Raw genomic sequence first — 25,110 nt, 5'->3', positions numbered from 1 at the left:
ATCATCCCATCAGTGCATTTAGATAACACTTAGGTGTGTTTGATCAGTGCATCAAAAGTAAACCCTCTAGCAGCAGTTTGCTTTTTAGAAATATCAAGTTTTAAGCTTAAAAACCTGCTTATTAAGAGACATTTTGGTGGGAGGAAACATGAAATCAGAGCTAAGTAAAAGCTTCAGAAACTAAAGTCTCAATCTAAGTAAGGTGGGGCTTTCTCACAGTCAAATCTAGGCTTCATGCAAAGTTTTCTAAGAGAGCACTGCATGACAGTCTACGCCACTTTGAAGAAACTGGATCACTTTATCTAAAGCAAAGGTCAGGCAGACCAAAAGAGATCACAGCACGAGGAAATCAATGCATCCAGCTTTGTTCCCTAAGAAAGAAAAGCAGCTGAAGAAACGAAGACTTCAATCAACTTCAATCAAAGTGGTCTAAATTAAAAGGCCAAAGACTGAACTAATCGTCTGCAAAGACAATAAATGCTTGGACTTATATTTCTGTTATTTTTTCATGTCTCCCCCCCAAAACAGATATTCATAATTCATAATTAATTCATTCACAATTGTGTGTTTTAAGTTGGAACATCAGAAGCAAATTAAATGCAAAAATATAAGAAATAAAACTCAGGTGGAATGGGTTTATTATTGTTATATAATTATGGTATATAGTAAGCTATTAAAACCTTGAACTGTTGTGAGTCGTTTTATTTCTTTAACTCATTAATTTCTGTAGTTGCCCAGATTTATCTTTACTTTTGTTTGAGCCTACGCAAAAAACCCGCAGCTTCAGTACATTCACTGACCTCCCCCACAGGGTTTGGAGCACTGAGACCAGCTTTTTAGTGCCCACTCATATGTGTCCAATTCGGCGAGAAGAACATTATTGTTGGTAATAAGTGGTAGCAGGTCCTCATGTATGATGTACTTATATGTTAAGCTAACTTTTGCATCTTCTTCCTGAGGAATGATCTGCAGCAAAGTGAACAAACGTTATTAGAATAAACTGAAATTTGGAAGGACAAACTGAAGCTCGGAAAATTTACTTGATACACTCACCAGGACTATGATCCCTTCATGCAGAGGGCCAGTTGTTTTCAATGTCTCCCTCTCACCCTCAATGGAATACTCCCACTGTAAACCATTTTCAATGAAGGTCTTTGATTTGGCATCTTCACTTTTTTCATTCAGTATGAAGTTTCCAGTTACTTGATTCTTCACAGCTGTCAGTAATGAAGAAACAGATATTTTATGGAGGCAGAGGGAAGTCCAAGGGAAGGGATGTACAAATTCAAAGTTGGGATTAATCCATTCCCATCACAGAAAGTTTGCTCTAAGCAGAGAATGTGTCAATATGCCATTGTGGCTTTCTGACACCAGTTCTTCCAACTTGTGTTTTGTTTTGTCAGAGGAGAGACGAGTGGCCCAAAAAGGAAGATGGTTGGCTTGGCTGAAAGCTGTTTGAACCTGACTCATCAGTCACCCCAAAGCTCATACTAGGATAAAAAAAATGATTACTCTGTTATTTTGTCTCCATAACTGAAGACATTTCAGAGTGTCCTCCTTTTTCACATAGAGCTTCACACTGTAAACTGCATGCAAGCAATTTGAAAGTCATTCGCTTTGAAGTAAGGCATAAAAAAAACATCTGCTGTTTTCACATCACTGGAGTTGCACCTACGATGTGACCTGTCAGCTGTGCTAATTGCACTTTATATTTCACTATAAGAAATACACTTTTTCCTGCCAAAGTTTATCTATAAGTAGTGTCTGATCCTCCTCTTAACATATATTAATGTCAGTAGAGCTGAGTCTCCTGCCATTCTCTTTAATGTCATATTTAATTTTAAAATGTACATTTCGAAACATCAAATGGGCTTTTAAAACTCCAAAATTTGCTCTTCAAAGTTTGAAGTTTGCTCTTTCAAAAATGTGGAGTCAAGATCTTTAATCTCTAAGGCAGTCGATGTCAAAACATTGTTTATAAAAATGTAAAAAAAAAAAAAAACTTTAAAGAGAAACATCTCAAACTCCTCCTGAGGTTCACTAAACATAGTCCCTAAAAATGGATAAACATGCTATTTCATGTGGTAGGCTACAGAAGCAGAGGGCAAAACAGAAGCAGGATATTTACAAATGGGGAAACAACAGTAAAACCAACTCCCTAACTATGCTCTCATTACACTTGTGCCACCAAAACATATCTGAGTCACAAGATCACCAGCACATGAACTATGGGGTGTCCTGTTGTGTCTGGTACCAGGAAGTTGGAAGCAGATGCTTGACTAGACAGAGAATCCAAAGAGTCTGAGGCTGGTACAGCATCATTGGCTTCTTATTGTGTTTTCTGAGCAGTTCCTGAGCAATTTGTGGTGGGGTGTGCATGCTATAGGAAGCTATATGAATTATTATTATAACATTTTGTAGTTCCTGATGCATAAGTGTTATTAAACTTGCACAAACAAAAATAAAGTCCTTCTTCTTTTAGGGGTCACTACGCCAGATCATCTTCCTCCATCTCATCGTAGCATTCTCTTCTGACACATCAGCACGTTGCATATCTTCTTTTACTGCATCCATGAATCTTCTTTGTGCTCTTTGCTCTTTTACTCCTGTGTGACAGCTCCATATATTCACACCCTTCCTCTGCACATGTCCATACAATCTCAGCCTTGCCTCTTTAACTTCACCTCCAACCACTCAACCTGAGCTGTTCCTTTGGTGCACTTATTTCTAATCCCATCTCTCCAAGTCACTCCCAGTGGAAATTCTCCTATTCTCACTGGGTGGTGGGTGGAAATGAGTGTCAGGCGTGATGCCTGACACTCATTTCCACCCAGTCCACCCACCCTACGCTCTTTTTTCCACCTCTTGTGTACTGTCCATTGCACTGTATGGTTAAACCCACGTATTTAAACGTATCCACCTTCACTACATCTGTTCCTTGCAGTTTCATTGTTACTCTTGTCCAGCACATACTTCCACCTCTCTAGGCTCATCCACCTGCACACCGCTCTCACTATAGATCGTGAAGTTGTCTGCAAAACCTATAAAATCCCTATAAAGTTTCTATAAGATGCTATTAGGTCATATTATTCCTAATAATTCCCCCCTTATTCACTTAATCACTATTCTGTAAATTTTACTTCCATCAAAGAAACCTCAGATACTTTCTGTGAGCTGACTCTGAAATCTCTTTCTTATTAAGAAAATATGTTGCAATCTGGTTTACAAACCCCTTGACTTCTAATTCTGTTCACAAACCAGCCCTATTATTTTCAGTCAAAAGCATCAGATGTTTCCACACATGACAAAAATGTGGGACGCACTCACCAATTATATGAGGGGAGGTCTCGTTCTCCTCAATGACTATGTGGCGGGCCCCTATTGGGATGTCAAACATTTTCAGCATTCCTAACAAGGCAAAAAGAAAGAGCACAGTTTAGCCCGGCACTTTAAACAAGTTGTATTTTTGGGGGGCTCTAAAGAAGCCAATTATTTCTAAATCAAGATAATGAGACAGGGTTTTGATTGATGATAAAGGCTGGTACATAGGTAGACTGTGGCTAAAATATAGAAGAACTAGTCATTAAATTCATTCTTAGCTAAGGGTTAACATCCATTTCACGGCTGTCCTGCCCCTGCAGTTGATAGTTACCGTTCTTTTTAGGGGTCTTGGTGAGTGTCAGCTTCACAGTGCGGCAGTGAGAGTTGTCTCCTTCACAAACTCCACATTTATCCTCTTGCTTGTAAGAACCAACTTCCTTGTCACAGCCTACATGCTGTAAGGAGAAAAGGCACAGCCAGTCAATCACATCAGTGGAACACTGTGACTGACTTTTACAGAGACGCAGATTGTTTTGCTGGGAGAATGATGCCACGGAAGGACAAAGCACATGTCTGATTTGGACGGTGCCTTGTAAAATATACTGCATATTGGAAACATGTCTAGACATAACAAAAGAGTAACCAAAACACTGACTGTCTTCTCTACAACGCTGCCACACTGGGCCTAAGGTGAAAATGGAGCCAAAATAAATACCATGTCAAGGGGCAAAAGGTGATGTATTCTATTCAATTCACTTACACTTCAGTAATTAAATATCTATATATAATTTTAAACAACATTGCCATCATTAAAATAGAATCTACTAAAGGTCACAGGAGTGTGACCTCTGGTGTAAAGCAATGCATAGATAGTGCATTAATAAAACATAGGATTTATTTTGAGGTGTGAAAACAGAATAAAATTGCTCTTATATATAGCTTTTAATTTTAAAATTGATAGTGTACTTTAGAAACTATTGTTAAAAAAGGCAAAATACTCTCAAAAATTTGCCAATTATGAATTTCAAACCCTAAGACAAAATCTATTCCATTTAATTTAAAATGTAAACAGCTTACTGCTAATTGTATCTTGGATGACCGACCTTCCCAGTGCAAAATGATATAAATGCAAAGTCTGAAGACTTAAGGTCACTGACTTTTTTGTGTGTTGTAGTATAAACCACAAGACGTGCCTGATTATCTCATTATGTCTTAAATATGTCAAAGTTTATGTTTTTGAGCAAACGCTTACCAGGCACTCTCCTCGAGCGCAAACACTGAATGGGTCTAAGTAGCTGCATCTTGTCCCATCATGCATCACCTGGTTCATAGATACCACCTCTCCCGTTTCCTTTGACTGACAGCTCAGCTCACATTTACGGGCCTCTGAAAGCACATGAAAACACATTCATACACACCCTGATTATCAAATGTGATAAAGACATCCGCAAGCTCTGACAGTCTGATAACACCTCCATGACTCTTAATGTTCCTGTGAAAAGCTGCTAATGCAACTACCATCTGTCCTCTTGCTGCTGTGCAGAAAACTTTCAAGCTCACCAATGAAGCGGAGAGCCAGCTCTTACCATCTGGGTGCTCATAAGGCAGCCAGGTGTGCTTGATGTTTTTATGGTATTTGTTGCTTCTCTGGACGCACTGCTGAGCACGGAAGTCCTCGTGAGGGCCTGCACACTCCTCTGTGTTGCACATCTGGTAGTCAAACGCAGACCCGGGGCAATCTCTACCACCGTAGGCAGGTCTGATCAAGGACAAAAACATGATGCTGTTGAGCAAACTTCCTTCATAATGTTCCCAAAGATTCAAATGTCATTTTTTTTGGGCTGTAATTGAACAAGACTAAAATTAGTCTGTAACTGAAGAAGCTTCTTATATGAGAGGAAACATCTTCAAGCAACTTAAAGAATTCCAGACGCTTTTCTGTCCAAGCTCCTTAGGCTAAAATCATTTGTAAGTGTATTACTATTAAATATTTGAAACCTGATCCATCCTCCTAGCTTTAAAAAAGAATATGGATATTTAAAAAAGCCTAAAGAATATGTTTGAATTCTGTAATTGAAATTGTAATACACCAAAGCTGTATGCAAATTTTTGACCTAGAATAGACACTTTGCTTTTGTTTGTTTTTTTCAAGTCAAACAATACAAATAAAATCACTTTAGCCAAGAAACATTAAAAAGAAACGTGTTGAAATCTTTAAAACATTTTTAAAAAAATTAAAAATGTTCCAGGCACAAACGTTTAGGAACCCAAAAGGTGAATACTTAGCATAACATGCTCTGTCGCTGATATCACAGCACACAACTACAAAATGTTATAATAATAATTCATATAGCTTCCTACAGCATGCACACCCCACCACAAATTGCTCAGGAACTGCTCAAAAAAACAAAATAAGAAGCCAATGATGCTGTACCATGTTGTTCTGAACACACAACATGCTAAAAATCACTTTTCTGTTTGACTTTCTGGAAGGACTGCAGGAAACTTTCCAGTTTCCAGTGCAATTGGCTGTCGCACATCAGTGGGATTGACTTACAAATCCTCAGCCAGGTCCACAAAGTTAATTTATTTTCATTTCATCTAAACATAATAAGTAATAGTGCACTGACTTTTAATGAAAGACAGATTTTTACATCTTAAGTTAACAAGATATTATTTTCTCAAGGGTATCCAGATGTTTGCATACAACTAACCATTAACACTTCAGTGCTATTTGTACAGTTATTGTCTTTTATTGTAAAAGTTTAATTTGCCAGAGGTTTGAGTTACTGATGTCAGAACACCTGTAAGAACACCTCCAATTCATTCAATGAGCCCCAATGAGCCAGAACTATATCTAAGGGGACAACAATGTCAGAAATCTCTAACTGAAACATCATGCTGTAAATAATGTCACGATTTACACCAGTACCTTTCCTGCAATGGAAAATCAAACTGTCTGCTGTGCTAATCAATCCCATATATCAGCAGACTACATTATGGCCTACATACTATTTGTCACGGTATGTTGTTGTGCAGTTCATGCAAGAAATCAATCTGCTTTACTGACAAGCTCTGATTAAAGCACTGAGTGACAACTTTTCTACCAGTTGAGTATAAGAAAAAAAGAAAGTAAATTTTTTGAAGTTGAAGCTGTCTTGTTATTATCTGCAATTTCCTTTAGTTTTTACCTTTTGCTTTTGTATCATGCGAATCACATGTTGCACTCTCGAAAAAGGATCATCCATGTAAACTTTTTGAGTTTACATGGATGATCCTGTAAGTGATCCTGTAAGTGATGATCCCATTTAAATAAAATATACAATAAAATAGGGCATGAGAGCCTGTTTTAGGGTTTGGCTGCCTTGTCTTTTACAAGCTGATACTGCATTAGCATCGAGTATGTGTAATTCCTTTCTTTGTTTCTGATTAAAAACAAACAAAGAAAATCCTAAAACGGTAATGGCCAGAATGTGAAAGCTGACACTTCAAAATTTAACTTCAACAAACAACGCGTAGTATTAGAGATGCAATCATAATTATTGTAAGTTTTTTACTCTAGTTAAAATGACTTACATCCTCCTTAAAATCATTTTCATTATCTTTTGTGTCTCCTTTCCTGTAAAATGCACCACTTAACTTCTGTACTACTTAAAATTACTTACATTATAATATTTCTTCTTTCCTGTAAACAGCTGTTGTTGTTAAAGTTACACTGTTAAAATACAATGAAATCACATTTAATTCTATTACACCATCATAACACCTCACTTTGACCTTTCTCTTCATTAATAGTATAAACGCAGTATGAGGTTTTTATAGTTTTATAAATAAATTAATGAAACCAAATCTAAGTCAAGCTTAACAAACCCAGGACTGGATTAAAAAAACGTCCCTGAAGCTCTTCATTTACACTTATATAGTACATTAACATCTTTTAGATGAATACTGATACTGATGATACTGTGTGATCAAATACTATTTTTTCACTATCTGTATAGCTGTTTTATTTTCTGTTTTTTTCTTAGTTTTGCGACATAGATTCAGCTTCCTTGTTGCTGTAGCACTCACGGAGGATTGTTGCACAGTCTGCTGCGGGAGCGAATTCCACCTCCACATGTTCTGGAGCAAGAGCCAAACTTTGACCAGGAACTCCAACTTCCATCATGGCCCTGAGGCTCCTGGCTGGTTCGCCAGATGCAATGACCCTTGAAGCACCACTGAAAATCAGTGTCCATTAAAAATGAGAGACAGGTGGAAAGGAAGAAGAAAAGAAAGGTCAACAAGTCCAAACTGATGACATTTGGCTTCTCTGAAAATATTGCTCCGAAACTTTATTTCCGCTTCCTATTTTTAGAGAGTTCCACTTAGCAATTATTGTAAAGAAAAAATAAAATTACAGATGATTCAGAGACATTTCCTACCTTTCCTGGTGCACACTCTGTTCCATCCACAGGAGGACCTTTTTTAGTTTTACAAAAGTACTGGTTGTCAGGGTGGCTGCACCACAGCTGCTTGCAGGGGTCGTAGGTTCGAAACTAAATGAGCAATTAAACAGCAAATCTGAGCACTAATTCTTTTTGGAAACATAGATAAGCAAACACAGTTTTTCCCTGTTAAAAAACAGAACTTACTCCTTTGCAGCATTAAAAAATACTGATTAAAAATTGTTGACTATTCTAATTATTTTAATTATGTGGTTATTATATGGTAGAATAAATAAATAATTCAAATGAATAAATATATATATATTGGGGCCACAAAGCTTACTTACAGCAGTGCACATTTTATAACCAACACCAAAATCAAAGCGGCACTGTTCATCCATTGAATAATTTATTCCAGGGAGCTCAGGAAGCTTGGGCCACTTATGTTCAAAGGGATCATCCAGCAAGCAGTCATAGGAGCTGAGGAAGCAATAAAAATAATAAGGACATAAATGTTATATGCAATGCGAGGTCAGGAGCAGACCACATATGAAAAGAGAAGGAACAAATTAATTTACACAACAGCTGTGCAAAGAGCAAACATACTGGATGTATCTGTTGAGCTCCTGCTTGCTGCAACGTGACCAGTGATAGCGGTGAAAAGCTGCTTGGACAAGTGGTGCCATGATGCTACCCATGCTGGTCTCATCAGCACAACGATTCCCTTGGCCATCATGCTCCATACCCAACCTGAAGGGCAAAAGCACAGAAGAGCATAGATTGTGATCACGGCAAGAGATAAAGTCACAGCAAACAATATTTTCTGAATTCTTTCTGTTGTTATGCACTACGAATACAACAGGATTGTGTAGGAGTAAGCAGAGTTGTGTACTGCACCTCTGCACTTTCTAAACACTGATTGAAATTTGGAAACTGTCAGCTATCATAATTCTTTTAGTTCTTTTCAAAATTACAAGCTTGTTCGATTTTATCTAAGTCACAGCAGGTTCCCCAGCAATACGCGTGTGACATTTGAAGCAGTTCGGATAACAGCTGTCAGTATAGATGAAGAACAAACACAGAAACATCAATTTATAAAACATTAACGTCTACAAATTAAACAATTTAAAAAATAACTTCAAGTACTCTTTAATTATTCTTTACATGGAATAAAATCTGAATTCACTTGTCTATATGCTAATTATGAAGGTACAGGTAGCAGACAGCAAATATAGATTTGCATGGAGAATGGCAAGAGCAACAGGCTCTTTCCCAAAGGTAGAAAAAAAAATCAGCCTACACACACATTACTGAGTCACTACTATCACACTAATGCTACAGCACTTATTAAACTGTTACATACTGTTGACATTTGATAGCATTAAAAACATCTTACTATTTTATCCTAAAAATTGATGACTTTTCCTAAAATGAAAATATTAAAAATGCCATAACATACAAGTTATACAAGTTTTTGTGAATTGACAATATTATGGGTTAAATTTGACTTGAACTGTATCCATTCAGACGGATTTTAGATCTATCACCGTGTGTCTGCTTAAGAAACTTTTGTGGTTTTAGGAAATCTCGATACTGTGTTGTCTCTGTCTCCGTGTGGGGTTTTTTTCTTTTTTTTTCCTGTGATTTTTGATGTTTTATTTTGTTTGGTGGAATACCTCAAGGGGAACCTTGACACTGTCTGTATTCCCACAACCACTGCATAGGTCCCCATAGAGGTTATAGTTAGGTTTATTTTATGTTTTTATGTTTTGGGTAAAACAGGACATGATATTTTGTGATAGTAGATGTTTTCCCAACTAAAACAAATGCTGTAAAATCAAAAAATTATGGTCTCCCTGCTGTAAATGAATTCATTAATCATCTGTTTATTAACGTCAGATGGAATATTTATACGTCTGAATAGATTTGCAGTTCAAAATGCGGAACAAACACTTTTTATGAGAGAATTCTTGACCCAGCAAAGCTGACTGGGACAATACTGTGAAGAATTAAAATGTGAACAGTATGTAAGAGTTAAATCATACAAGTGTAAAAATGTCACTTTGCTATTTTATTGCACCAGAATCTCTAACCAATAATCTCCTAGAAGCTCTGCTGCCTGGAAACTATAAAACAGCCATATTGTTTATACGCTTTGATTATTGTATAAAGTTATGGGGGTGGCTGCCAGTGGTAGATATAAATTTATCATAAAAACAATCAAAATGTTGTCTTTTAACATTATGCAACAAAGAAAAACTATTTTCTAAAATGTTGAAATATTTCTTTGAGCGATAAGTTAGTGGCTTAACTGATAGAAACTGGACAGATAATGCTTTACAAAAACAGGCATGGTCAAAGCAGGCTAAATGCTGGACAAGTGAGATTAGAGGAGAGTGCATGTGCAGGTGGTTATCAGCATCGGACTTATGATTCCCTTAGACATTTTTATGGAAGCTGTGCTTTTTAAATGTTAAATTTTTTTACTGTTGTTTATTTGATATAGAGTAATTGCAAGCCTCATTAAAGCTGCGCTCCAGGAACACCAACCTCCAGTAAGAAAGTACAGAAGCTCGATTAACAGGGGAGGTAAGCTCTAAATTGAACTATCAAGTTGGTGAAGCTTTGTGGACACTGTATTTGAATGCCAACAAAATAATTGCCTTCTTTTCTTCTTTTTCACGAGTTATTGAAACACTGAAAATGCAGCATCACAGCAGGATATCCACATGTAGTTTAAGACAAGTGGACAAAACCAAAGGAACAGTCTTCAGCTGTTAGTTAAGAATACATCAGTTGTGTCTTGCTCCCAACAAATAACTGAAATACTGCCTTTAAGGGGTTTGAAAATAATACCTAATAATATATCATGGCAATATTACTGCTGTCAGTGACAACAATATTTTTGATATATAATATATTCTTTCATTTAACTTCTATTACCTTTATTAAAGAGTCACAAAAAGCTTAAGCTGGTCCCTGTGTGCACTGGTCATAAGGAAGAGAATATAGTGGAGAGGTTGCCAGTCTTTTACAGAGCGCAAACTCATATTCACACCTACTGGAAATGTGTAGCTTTCATTTCAGCTAGCTCTCATGTGTTTGGATTGAGGAGGCCACAAATAAGCCCACACAGCCATGAAGACACAAACAGGTCGCAGATGATTAGATGTGATCTTATCCCATGATGACTGCTGTGAGGTCAGCAGGTGTTTGAATCGCAGAAAAACAACGATGCTGTAAAACTAACTAAGGTCAAACTAAAAAAGAGGCAAACTTGGACTCAAAACAAGAGGTTGTTTTTAAACATATCTGATAAAAGGCTTTGCCGTGTAATAAATCCATGCCCCATATGCAAAAAATAAATGTATTTCAGACGAAATGCTGCTCAGATCTGACTGCTTCTGGCAGGAAAATACAAAGAAAAACAAAAGAGAAAAAAGAAATCAAGTGGGTTTCACTTTCTACAGGTGTTGTTTTGCAAAGCAACGATAATTGCACCTGCAATTAACTGGTGCAATTAAAAACTCTGCAGGGTGCAATGACACCAATCCAACTACCTCTGACTATGTCTGTTGCAGAATAGTTCTGCATTCATAGGCTCGTGCCTCACGCCTCAACCACTTACTGAAGCAGAATATAAAACTTCAATCAATCATTTTCGATAAAAGAAACAGGCAAAATATATTCAAACCATTCTCGTCTAAATTGTTTGAATTTTTTAAAAAACAACTTGACATTCTGAGTCATGATGAATAATTGAGTAAAACAATCACATTTTAATATCAAACACTAACAGTGTAAAATATATGATGTATATATTGCTCGGTTTTAACATGTTTTCTAATGGGTAGGTTATGAAAAAGCAAAGAAGACTTTCATCCTGAGCTTTCTTGTTGTTGCATGCAGAGTCCTGTATATCCTGTTGGTTGATGAGTCAGCTGTGGAGAGGGTTTCAGGAGATTTTTGACAGAGTCAGTCCATCTGCTGAAAATATATCATGTGACAATCTAAACTGTCTGGTTTTAAATTTAAAAAATAAATAAATTATAAATAAATTTAAAAAAAGATCCTGGCACTCAAACTATTAAAATTATTTTAAAAAGCATTGCACATTATTATTATAGCATCTGTGTTCCCCCGTTTTATTAAGTTTTTCAGTCACTGACACAGTTATAAATGCTGTGAATGCAGTTCGCTCCCCTAATTCACATTAAGGACCTTTTTCGTTTTTTGCTCGTCTATTTTTTTGTTAAGCCACATGACACTGACCTACGAATAAATCAAATATGAAAAAACCTTGTGTCCTTGGGCACTTTGTTACTAGCAGCCAGTTACAAAAATACATGATTTTTTCCCCCTTTTTGTTTTTTTAGCTGAATCTACAAAAATGCCAAAAGTGACACAGTGTGACAGGCATAAAGTTTCTGGATTTTTTGCACCAAGAGGTTCCCAAAGAACTATTAACTGAAAACTTGGCATATTTCAGCATGGTGTGCAGTGAGTCCTTAAAAAATTTGAAGAAACTGGACAAGTGGAAGACTAAAGAGGAAGTGGCAACAGAGGAACAGAAAGTCGTTTTTCTCAGAAATAGGAAGAAATCCAGCAAATAGATGACACAGGACCTGTCCCAGTGGTGTGATGGATGGGAAGAATCCTAAACCATGAAATAATTGCCAGAACATATATGGATATTCACTCAAAATTATTTCGGCCAAATCTTTCAAATGGTGTCACTGCACACACATTTCGAATTCATTTCAATCACACAAATGCAGAAATAATTAGTTGCAGTATTTTATCTGATTTATTATGAGAATGTCGTGCCTGACCATTTGTCTTTGGTGCTTAACTTAAATGTACCACAAGCATTTATCCTGTTTTGCCTTCACAAGTCATAGTATGATTTGTCTATCACATAAAAGTGGTGAGCATACTGCATGCCTCGACTGTACATTTAATTCAATTAGATGTGAGGCTCAAATGAGCACAGACCGTTTAGATATTACATTCCTATTTCTTGAATACTATATTCAGCCACAGCTTCCACCTGGTGCATCTCTATTTTCTATAGTTCTATAATATGACAACCTGCCCAAGTATCTTTGTCACTAGTTTGCTTGCAGTTATTTTTATTCATTAAATCAAGCAAAAAAGCTTGTTTTCTTCACTATTTTTTTTATACCCTTTAGATAGAGATTTATTGAACTGAGAAACACTCAAATAAACGCTCAAGTTAAAAAATATAAATATCCCCATTCCAAAATGTCATGTGACAAGCTCATTGGTGAGTGTCAAGTGTCAAGAACCATCTGTGAAAGACAGTGGAGGCTCTGTCGTGGTTTGGCATTTTAATGGTGTTGGGGAGTCTCTATCTAAAATTTATGGAATTATGAACACAGAAAAAAATGTATTCACTGTGTTCTTACAAGAGTTTGTCTAAAAGAGTCTGTTTTGAACAATAAAGGTGGTAATGCCAAATACTAATCTTAAAGCTCATTAAAGCTGTACTAACTTTCCATGAGTCTGCGTTTTTTCACGTGTTTCAATAAGTCAGTGCACCTATTTTCCATTTTCCCTCCAACATATTATGAGGGGTTACTAAAGACTTTTGTATAGCACTATAACTGTTAATAAGCAGCTCCATACATTTATTGAATACATTCAGCCTGTTGCTACAGTAACTTTTAGCCTGTTGCTACCTTAGCAACCATTGACCTTGACAGCAGGAGTAGATGTATTGATCGCATAATGGTTAAAGTATATACTGGTTAACCACAGGTTAACTTAAGCACAAAAAATGAATTCTTCCCGTTCTCATGTTTTGTGTCTACACAAAAGGCACAGAAAGCACAATGTTAAAAAAAATACTGCTTTCATATTTATGTGTAAAACGCAGCTGGAGATCAGATTAAATGCTTTTTCACAACAACAGATCACTGTTTATGTTCACAAACTACAATCACACAAAAACTATTAACTTAAATGCACACAGAAAGATGTTGTGAGTGGCCCTGCTGGGCATTCATCATGATGCCATTACTCACACATGGCCGGTTTCATGAGCAACCACAAAGGCAGAGGAGAAGCCATCCTCATGGTTCAGAGTGCAGCTCCTCAGTGGGTGGCACATCCCCGTCACTGGAGCATACCCTGAGCGACACAAAAGACCACACAGCCCTGATAATCAAGAATGAAAGTGGTGACATTCTCATGCAGTGCAACGAAGTGGAAAAAGATTTCTAAATATGGAGTAATTGCATTCATTGTGAAGGTTTTAATCTCTTTTTGGTGAGCAGCTGGCTGTCACACTGGCTCTTGAGTGTGTGTGAGTTATAAAGAGAGTGATGGTGATTGCTCAGCTTCTTTCAATGAAAAAAAAAGCCCCACATATCTGTGTGTTTACATTGTGATTTATCAGAGTAGGCTACATTCACACAGTGGCACTTTCATTCATTTAAGGTGAACGAACCGAGGTAAAATACTTCTAGCAAATCCCTCAATAGCAGCAGTAGCTCTACACAGCTTGCATATCAAACATAAAGAAACTCCCAAAGCAGTTTCAGAAGCCTGCCATCATTATTACCCAGCAGACACCTGGTTGGTACCACAACATTTCACACAGCTCACGAGGACGACAAACTTTTAAGCAAAGCACAGACATCAAACATAACTCGATCAAGAGGTGTGCAGCAATTCAGCTTAGTGCGAATCAGCTTGGATCAGAAGCACGCCCATTCTGGCCTTCTTTTTTGCCACAGCTTTCAGATAATTTCCATGCTTTCTGACCATCAGAAGACTGTTTTTTTGGCATGCAGGTAAAAAAGCAGAAAATGCAGCAGGCAGACAGCTGGTGATAAAGCCATGTGTACATGTCAAGTTATTTGAATGTCTGCAGTGGGTTATTTCAGTCACAGCAGAGTGAGCTTTAGCTACAGCATGATGACGATGCCTTTATGAAGAGAATGACTAAAGGCTCTATTCATGAATGAAAACAAAATGGACATATTAACACTGAAAGTGAAGTTGCAAAACATGAAAGCAGATGAGGAGCATGACCCTTTATCTGAAAGGCAGATAAAAGGAATTCAGGAGAATGCTGATTACATTCCCATGAAAGGCCATTTGGAGCTATGCACACTGAAGCAAAAAGGTGCAGCAATTACTACAGTAATAAAAAAAAGTGTTTCTCTATGGCTGATGTGAAGATTGAGGAGAGAGGTGGTGTCCGCCATCTGGTTGATAAACTCAAACACTGAACATCTTGGGAACATCATGTTAAATCTTTTGGTGCCAAGGAGACCAGATCAAAAACACTTTCAGAGGATTTAATCGGTAACATTTTTAAAACGTGGCAAACTCAATATCACCTAATGACACCATTTAAGACAACTTTCTGCATCTCCTGTTGCTCCATTAACTTACTCTATTTACCCAACAGCCCATTACTTGTTTGGACACAAAATCTACCATCTCACCGCTAAACTTTCACAAGAATGTGTGAGGTCTGCTTGTGACCCTGAGATGCAGCACAGGGTTCAGCCCAACCTAGCTCAAGTTATCATAGAAACTAGGTTTGTTATGAACACAACACAACTGCAGCTATGGTAACACCTAGAGGTGTGACAAGCAAACCAGGTAGCCCCAGGCTGTCCTCGAAACATGACACGTGCTCTATAAAAGTTAAAAATATACACAGGTCAGTGCAAGATATCGAGTGCATGCAAGCACAGAGGTTTGTTCATTCGGGACCCAGTGTTTTCTGCAGGTTTGGCTGTTCACTTCAAATTTTGTTTTGAAGGACTGAAAAGAAGAAACAAATGGTGAGGCATAAAACTAGGAGAACAACATGTATAGCACAAATTTGCTGCAAAATGACTGCATACATGTACAGTAATATTTGGATTGACAATAATCTACTGAAAGTACAGAAAAGTTCAAACTGAACTTTCCAACAGTCACTGAGTAAAAAAAAGAACAATTAGTTTATATAACTGGCAAACTAACAAACATGTTCTGTTTTTTCTCTACATGCCAAAAACCTTCTTCAGTATCTCAATTTTTCATTTTTCCAGGGTGGCATCAATGTCAAGTCAGCAAGGTTTTGGAAACAACTCAGCAGTTATTTTCTCATGAGGTTGCCATTTCCGGAATTGGGTTCAAGACCTCAGCTGCAGCCCCCACTTTTATATTTCCAGCAACCTTACCTGGGCAAGACTTGAAGCCAACCCCTTTGTGAATGGAAGCAGATATCAGCACTCAGTCTGCACAGGCCTCGATCGAGAAAAATACAGTACCTTGCATACCTGCGGGACCAAAATCTTGCCTTGTGAGGAAGATGGCGTGATCATGGTACTCGGCATGGTCAGGGTCGCGGCGCTGCTGCGTGTTGGCCCATCGGCACACCTGCTCCAGGCTGCGAGATGGGTTGCCACGTTCGATCAGGCTTATGGACTGCAGAATGAACAGGACCAAGAAAAAAACGTTAGCAGACTGTAAAAATAAATAGGAGGGTAACCATGCCGTTCGCCTTAACAACGGTTAAGGTTCTTTCTAAGATGAAAGAAGACTCATCACCCTTTTACCTTTACATCAGTGCAGTAGATGTACTGTCATTTGAAAAACTGTCAAAGAAAATAGCTGAAAATAAGTTGTATTTTTTGTGCATTTGAGGACAAAAAGGGACATGTTGGTTAGAAAAACAGGGGAACCTTTAGGATTACAGGTATTAGTTTTACTTTTTGCTAAATTGCCAGTGATTATGAAACAATTAATAGGTTTGTAACTTGTAACTTGAGCTGTAGTGGCTAACAAACCTCTAGTTGATACACAACTTGAGACAACACAAGCCCACAGGCAGGTACACAGCCTGTCTGCTCACTAGCAGCTGAAGTAGCTGAGTCTGCAACACTGAACAACTTATGAGAAATTTCAAGAGATCAGTAGCTGAGAAAAGTCTACCAGCGACTAGACAGAAATAGTAGCAGGCTATACCACCAACTCTATTTGATAGGCTATGAAATATGTCACTAGAAACACAGCACTATTCAAGCTGTGTTGCACTAACTATATACTTTTAAAAAGACCTACAGTGGGGCAAAAAAGTATTTAGTCAGCCACCGATTGTGCAAGTTCCCCCACCTAAAATGATGACAGAGGTCAGTAATTTGCACCAGAGGTACACTTCAACTGTGAGAGACAGAATGTGAAAAAAAAAATCCATGAATCCACATGGTAGGATTTGTAAAGAATTTATTCGTAAATCAGGGTGGAAAATAAGTATTTGGTCAATAACAAAAATACAACTCAATACTTTGTAACATAACCTTTGTTGGCAATAACAGAGGTCAAACGTTTACTATAGGTCTTTACCAGGTTTGCACACACAGTAGCTGGTATTTTGGCCCATTCCTCCATGCAGATCTTCTCGAGAGCAGTGATGTTTTGGGGCTGTCGCCGAGCAACACGGACTTTCAACTCCCGCCACAGATTTTCTATGGGGTTGAGGTCTGGAGACTGGCTAGGCCACTCCAGGACTTTCAAATGCTTCTTACGGAGCCACTCCTTTGTTGCCCGGGCGGTGTGTTTTGGATCATTGTCATGTTGGAAGACCCAGCCTCGTTTCATCTTCAAAGTTCTCACTGATGGAAGGAGGTTTTGGCTCAAAATCTCACGATACATGGCCCCATTCATTCTGTCCTTAACACGGATCAGTCGTCCTGTCCCCTTGGCAGAAAAACAGCCCCATAGCATGATGTTTCCACCCCCATGCTTCACAGTAGGTATGGTGTTCTTGGGATGCAACTCAGTATTCTTCTTCCTCCAAACACGACGAGTTGAGTTTATACCAAAAAGTTCTACTTTGGTTTCATCTGACCACATGACATTCTCCCAATCCTCTGCTGTATCATCCATGTGCTCTCTGGCAAACTTCAGACGGGCCTGGACATGCACTGGCTTCAGCAGCGGAACACGTCTGGCACTGCGGGATTTGATTCCCTGCCGTTGTAGTGTGTTACTGATGGTGACCTTTGTTACTTTGGTCCCAGCTCTCTGCAGGTCATTCACCAGGTCCCCCCGTGTGGTTCTGGGATCTTTGCTCACCGTTCTCATGATCATTTTGACCCCACGGGATGAGATTTTGCTTGGAGCCCCAGATCGAGGGAGATTATCAGTGGTCTTGTATGTCTTCCATTTTCTGATGATTGCTTCCACAGTTGATTTTTTCACACCAAGCTGCTTGCCTATTGTAGATTCACTCTTCCCAGTCTGGTGCAGGTCTACAATACTTTTCCTGGTGTCCTTCGAGAGCTCTTTGGTCTTGGCCATGGCGGGGTTTGGAGTCTGACTGTTTGAGGCTGTGGACAGGTGTCTTTTATACAGATGATGGGTTCAAACAGGTGCCATTCATACAGGTAACGAGTGGGGGACAGAAACGCGTCTTACAGAAGACGTTACAGGTCTGTGAGAGCCAGAGATTTTCCTTGTTTGAGGTGACCAAATACTTATTTTCCACCCTAATTTACGAATAAATTCTTTACAAATCCTACCATGTGGATTCATGGATTTTTTTTCCACATTCTGTCTCTCACAGTTGAAGTGTACCTCTGGTGCAAATTACTGACCTCTGTCATCATTTTAAGTGGGGGAACTTGCACAATCGGTGGCTGACTAAATACTTTTTTGCCCCACTGTACCTTTAAATGAACCAAAACACAATTTTAGTATTTTTGCCTTGTACGACACCAGTATGAATTGTACATCAAACAAACAATATGTGACCAAAGACCTTCAGCAAGACCTTTGTAGCCAATCACTGCCTGAAGTCTCTTTACTGCTGCCAGCTTTGTTTCTGGGTCTCTCTGCATTCACTGCATTTGGAAAAGCATGCTCTGTTGGGTTGAGATCAGACAGACTGACTTGACAATTGAAGACTATCACTTTCTTTACCTTCAGAAACTCTTCAGTTGCTTTTGCAGTATGCTTTGAATCATTATCCATTTGCACTACTTGTTGAGGTTGCAGCATTTGGCTGAATCTGAGCAGAAAGTAAAGCTCTGTACATTTTATAATTCAACCTGCTACGTCTACCAGCAGTCATAAACAGACAGACAGTAATGTAACAAATTATTATGTTACTGTATTTTTTCAGTTGTTTAGACAATTTAAAAATAGTGTTGCCACTGATGTTACTCTTTGTATTGTTGTAATTTTATTTGTCTTTCTTGACACCATCGTGTCAAAAATGCTATCAAGATATTTAGATAAACCTAGTATGAGCTCATCTGGCTCCTTTCTATTGTGAGTCAAACTGCCCACATCCATGTGGCACGAGAGGTCACTCGCTGGTTAGATCATTAAAAAATATATATTGTGAATCATATGTTCTTGCATTTGTTGGCCAACAAATATAACCCAAATGAAAATCTTGACTGAACAATTTTCTCCAATATTATCATGAAAACATGAAATGATGGCTTTGGTGTTCCTTCCCTCCAATGAGGCTGATCTGACAGCCCAACACAGTAAAAAAAACACTGTTTCTGTTTTTGCCAGTGTCCCCAGTGTTTTGTTTTGGGTTTTTTCTGTAAAGGAGTATAAATGCATTGTGGTTTGTATTTCGTGTCATAAATATACAGAAAATTTCTCAATAAGATTCAGCTCTGGATGAACTGCTCTGGAGACTGATAACCCTACTACTATTACACACACCGACACACACAATGTGAGGCCAGGAGAAATGAAGGCACCCAGGAGGAACTGGCCAAACTTTGTCTTTATTTTCTGAGTGGGTGCTGCAAGCAGGGCCAGTGACACACAGAGCATGTTGGACCTCATCTAATTGGTGTTGGGTAAACAGCATCTCTCTGCTCTGACAAACAGACAGAAGCTGAATAAAAATGCCCAGTTTCCAAGCAGCATCAGTCAGACATGCAGGTAATATGACACTTGTGGACAGATGGATACGTGCGTAAAGCAAATGACTCACTAGCATCTGCCCCCACATGTATAATATACGATATTTCATACCTCATTATAATGTGTTCAGCTGATAACGAGCAAATATGCCAAGACTGGCATTAAGTGGCGAGAGGTGAACAGAAACACAAACACATACTGATGTACAACTCTATAAACTGAAGATATGGAAGATCATTTGACCAGCTAGCATTGACCAGTTTGCTTTTTTTTTTTTGCTTGTTTATTCGATGTTATTAATATGTTACGTGAGTATTTACCACATGGTGCAAGTACATTTAAATCATTCATTACACTAAAGAAAGCCTGAGCAAAAGTGAAAGTGACTGAGCTTTTGTACAATATTCATTCGTCGCTTTCTTTCATCAATCATGTTAATATAATATGTACTCATTTATTTCCTCACTATTTATGTATGGTATGTGCCGGTACTGGGCTTTAATATGTTTTTGCATTAACTTTAGTGTTTTAATGGGGGCTTCTTAAGGTTACCTTTTCTTATAATCAGGCAATCAGTTCTGTATTGCCCAAAAGAAATACAAAAAACATCTATTTTAACCAGACAACTGAGCTCAATTAAATGCTAATATCACACCGACTATTTTCGCACACGTTTTGTTAAACTCAGCATCTGAGAAACAGCCTTTCTTTCATCTCAGCTTGACCCCAATTTATGATCTTAAACTGATATTTTTCTCTTTTTCTCACTGTACGTCTTTTTTTCCTAAGAAGTTGTTAGCTAGAAGAAACAAAAAAGCAGCTGTAAGCTCCAAAACAAAACTTTGCTTAGTTTATAAATTACTGCATATATAAATCTCAACTGTTTTTCATCTTCACTGCTCTTCCTGATTCTCCTGTCACTCAAATACTTGAGAAGATTGTTTTTCTAAAACTGGTTTTTTCTTTTCTCTCCAAAGGAAAGTTGAAGAGAAACAAGTTGGATTAAAAAAAAAATCTGATGAAAAGAACTTTCCTCCCGTGACCACATAGGGTATAATCAATTATTCGATTCTACACTTCAAGTCGGTTTAGTGGAGCAGTAAAGCTATGAACTCTCATTTTTTATGTTAGTTTCATAATTTAACTTCACTTAAATTATGTACTCAATCAGAATTACCAATCATTATTGCTGGGAGAGATTCACGGTCGCTATAAATAAGTTAATAAGCAAGTTAACAGGTACTAGAAAGTAGAAGAGCAGTCAGAGCTTATTTCAACCATGGCCTTGCTCTGTTTAACAGTTGTAAAGAAAACAATTTAAAATAATTTGGATCTGCATTGAAATGTAACAGGTTCTTCTTTTCCCCAAGCTTCATCTATCCACTAAGCTTTTCAAAATACAACCGGGTAGTTTCAAATGCATCATCTAAAACAGACAAAGAGAAATGTTTACAAGCCCTAGCTCTCTCCTTGGTTGAAGTATCAGCTTATTCAGAGAAATCAGATCATATGATACCAAACAGATCCTTTCTTTTAAACTGCAGCATAAAGGCACTGGCTTTGGGGAAGGATCCACTCGCTTAGAGCCATTCTAGTTTTAACCAGTCTATTGTTAGAATACTCTGCACTAAAAATCTGTTTTTTTGTTGTGTGCACAAAAAAAAAAATTAAAAATTGGTGTAAAATAAGGAAGCTGTGCTACATGTAGTGGTGTTTTCTTTTATCCTCATAAATGATATCTTCTTGACAAACCTACACTTTACCCATCTCAATTTTTTATTGTGTCGAATATGCAGTAATGGCCCAAAACAACTCTTTTTCCAAGTAGAAACCAAGCCACAAGGCATGAAACTCAGCTTTCCATATCATCTTAAAGTTAGCTTGTTACTTTGGTGCCTCTACTGTGAACTCAGATTTAAATTATTTGTTTGACATTATGGGAAAAATCCTTATTCACCTCACTGCTTGGACTTAGAAAGATAACACCACTCTCATATCTGTACAAAGGACTGATATTTTAGACATCAGTGGATTAACTTCTCTTAGCACCTGCTCTTCTACCTCCCAGTTTTGGGTATAAGGTCGAGTGCTACTGAATACGGTTTCAGGCCATAACAATACTTGAGCCTGCATTCAGTAAAACATGTTTTTTTCACTGAAAATTCTAAAAGGGTTTGCTGCCTTTCTCTTATTTTCTCTTGAGTCATGGTGGTGAGTTCAGCCCTTCTTGTTTTTATTCCAAATAAAATTGAACACAGTTAAAAATCTTGCTTCCTGTAGGCAGTATTACAAAGGCTGAAATCACAGGTGTATTCACAGACAGCTCAGACAATGAGAATATGCCTTTTACACCAGCCCTGTGGTATAAAAACCTTAAAAGCTCATTTGAAATGCTGCTTGCACAGACACAAATTGTGTGGCATGGCTCACCTGCCGGTACCCCACCATTATCATGCGGACAAGGACAATGTTGATGTTCGTCCCCAAAGATTCATCATGGTAGATTTCATCAACCTGAAAGGAAATTAACAGCATGTGTCAGTGATCTGAATGACAAAGGGCATAGAGTGCTTTTGATGAAAGTGACTTGTGATATCAAGTTGAGCACCCAAAGGCCAATAATACAATCATGAACATGGTGGTTTTTAATCCAGAACTTTAATACAAAAACAGTCTGCAGGAATAAAATTACACTCGAGTCTAAAAGCTAAAAGTTGTGTGAAAAGGACCTTCGACTGACCATTACAGAACGATAGTTTTCGCTCTAGCTTCAGGAATTTCCGAGGGAAACTTCACTGCTCTGCATTACTAATTACTTAATTATGGCTGCTCTAAGTATGCAAATCAGAGTCACAACTGTCAAGAAAGGAAGTGAAGTGACACTATTTAAATGCATAAACTGATGCTTTCCGCTGAGTTTAATTAAAGCCAGGTAAACAATATAACTTTGATAGAAACAGCCTCCACAACTGCTGCTGCTGCTCCTTTCCAGGCTGCTAGGAAAACATTTAGGAGAAGATTAATGTTTGTAGTAATCCTTTAGGAAATAATAAAGTTTAATCAGTAAATCAATATTAAGTGAAAAACTTCCCCCCTCCCTTGAAATCATCCTGCTCTATCTAAAATCTTACAAACCAAGAAGAAAACAGTTGTTTTAAACCACTGAATTGCACTAAAACTCTTGATCCAACCAGTTCTCCTTTTTATGTCTGAGGTGCAGGGCCTAGCAGCGAGTCCTCAAACCATTTTTTAATCTCTTACGACAATCCTAGAATCATGATGAAATATGTTATTAAGACTGGCAACTATTTAGTGAAACTAGTGCTGTTATGCAATGGCAAAGGAGCCTGACCCAGAAATATGTGGACTGCTATTTGGCTTCGTAAGAATGCTGTGGTATGTAGATGCATAACCCAGGACCAAGCTAGGATCCCGTTCAAACCCAAGTCCAATTTCCACTCGAGTGTGTTTTATTTTCATCAGATGGTCGCTACATGTCAGCACTCATTCCGGGCCTCATAAAGTCAACCATCTGCTTTGCTTTGTGGTGGATAAATTAAGTTCAGAGCAAAACAACGGGTATTTATTTTTCCATACATGATTCATTTAAGTTTTGGATTGCAATCAAAAAATAAGCAATTTGGCTTCATATTTCTCCATGTGACTTCAGGGAAAAAGCTGTCTAAAACTGGATTTTTAAAGCATGTGGTTGACACAGGCTCATATTAAATTTTGTATTTTATGTTACAAGCTTGCATAACGTAGCTTCACTTTCCTCACATAAGATTTTCCTGAGAATGAACACTCTTATACTCCTAAAACTTTGAACTGATTTGACCAAAATCACAAAATGCACGTCTATTTTCTCAGTGCAAAATGAGAGGACATCATAACAAGTGCATTCAGTAATCACCATTAATACGAGTTATAATATTCTAAATTGCTACCTTATGAAACCATCGAAGAAGAGTATCTAAGATATATTTTGATTTCCTTCTCGAAGTAGGCTCTCTTCTTTGGGAGGTACCTTTTCCTTCCAAGTATTGATACTAAATGTTTTATATGCAACTTCTCTGAGAAGGTCTGTGAGATTATTTGATAAACTGTATTGAAAAGATGAAACCGCATCAACTTCCCGTCTCCCTACACGACTTAATTGAACTTTTTTTTTTCATTCATCTGTCTCTAACCATCCTGCAACTGTTTTCATATGGTTTCCAATGTTTCTGTTGCTGTTGTTAGGTACCTCTTTGTTTAGCCCATGACAGCTCTACACACGATCTAGCTTTATTAATCAACAAGAGGTAGTTACAAAGCAAATATTCCAAAATAGTGAACAATATCTGACAAATTCTCATTTGTTTTTCTGTCAACAGTGCCACACTTTAACTGCCTTACTGTAGGCCACTAATAGTAATTATATGAGTGCAGCATGTGGTTGTCACACCACTGTAATAACACTGAGTGTAAGTATATTGACTCCCTCTCTGTATTTAAGACACAGCTCAAAACACATCTGTTTAAACTGGCTTATTCGCTTTAATGCTGATTTTATCTGTTGTCACGCTCTGTTTTGTAATTTTAACTTATTTTATGTATTTTATGACTATTGTTCCTTTTATTAATTGTGTTTTTTGTAAGGTGACCTTGGGTTTCTGAAAGGCGCCCTCAAATAAAATGTATTATTATTATTGTTATTATAGCCCCTGATGGTGTCATTTGCACTTGAGAATCAAGGCGCTGTGTGGGCTTGAATGAGACTATTTTCTCTTTTGTTTTTATCAACTGTTTGTTTAAAGTGTCAACTGGAAATTCGAGGTTTAGCATGATCTCCAACAGCTAGGCATAAGATATAAGGCTTAAGAACTTAACAATACGTGTCTTCATTTTCATAGTTTTATAGCTTTTCCTAATGAAGACATCCAGAATTACCACACCAGTGTACTAATAGATGAACAATGAAATAGCTTTTTCACTGCTATAGAAATTTCAGATTTTCTGTAAATTAATAGAACTTTTTGTTTTATAATTACACAGTGAGCAGTGAGCTACCCAAAAAATTTCTGTATTTACACATGAAATTCTTATCATTTAAACCCAAAGAGTCTTCCTCTCAAATTTCTTTCACTTAATACAGCAGTATTTACTTTACACGTCCAGTCATCCACCCATTCACACACACATTCATACACTGGTGATGGCAAGCTACATTGTAGCCACAGCCACCCTGGGGCGCACTGACAGAGGCACTTAAATTAAAGAACATCTTGTTTTTTTAGAGAGTACCAAAACATCAATACAAAATAGTCTAATAGGTTTACTAAAAGTTAAAAGCTGAAAGTATTAATTGGCTTGATCAGTGATTTACTCTGAGCCCTGTTTACTGTCCATGCTTCACTGTATCTCCCCATCCCCCCACCAGATGTCCTCAGACTTCCATTCT

At 37.7% G+C, this 25,110-nt stretch overlaps 1 protein-coding gene across 2 annotated transcripts in view; it reads right to left on the bottom strand.

Annotated features, from left to right (window-relative positions):
* Nucleotides 1-25,110, bottom strand: part of adamts14 (ADAM metallopeptidase with thrombospondin type 1 motif, 14) — a 54,166-nt gene that overhangs the window by 3,339 nt on the left and 25,717 nt on the right. The window contains exons 6-18 of one of the 2 annotated variants that reach the window (XM_026178508.2): nt 22,098-22,181; nt 16,046-16,202; nt 13,796-13,901; nt 8,355-8,498; nt 8,096-8,228; nt 7,746-7,859; nt 7,393-7,541; nt 4,908-5,080; nt 4,574-4,707; nt 3,653-3,776; nt 3,328-3,408; nt 1,054-1,217; nt 801-966 (exon numbers count right to left, since the gene is read on the bottom strand). In XM_026178508.2, coding sequence (XP_026034293.2) covers nt 801-966; nt 1,054-1,217; nt 3,328-3,408; nt 3,653-3,776; nt 4,574-4,707; nt 4,908-5,080; nt 7,393-7,541; nt 7,746-7,859; nt 8,096-8,228; nt 8,355-8,498; nt 13,796-13,901; nt 16,046-16,202; nt 22,098-22,181 — 1,729 coding nt within the window. The remainder of the gene's footprint in view (nt 1-800; nt 967-1,053; nt 1,218-3,327; nt 3,409-3,652; nt 3,777-4,573; nt 4,708-4,907; nt 5,081-7,392; nt 7,542-7,745; nt 7,860-8,095; nt 8,229-8,354; nt 8,499-13,795; nt 13,902-16,045; nt 16,203-22,097; nt 22,182-25,110) is intronic. The other variant, XM_080305450.1, reaches the window with a different exon arrangement.

Source organism: Astatotilapia calliptera, chromosome 8 (assembly GCF_964374335.1).
Source record: "Astatotilapia calliptera chromosome 8, fAstCal68.1, whole genome shotgun sequence".
NCBI lineage: Eukaryota > Metazoa > Chordata > Actinopteri > Cichliformes > Cichlidae > Astatotilapia > Astatotilapia calliptera.
This window is presented reverse-complemented; position numbering and strand designations above follow the sequence as displayed.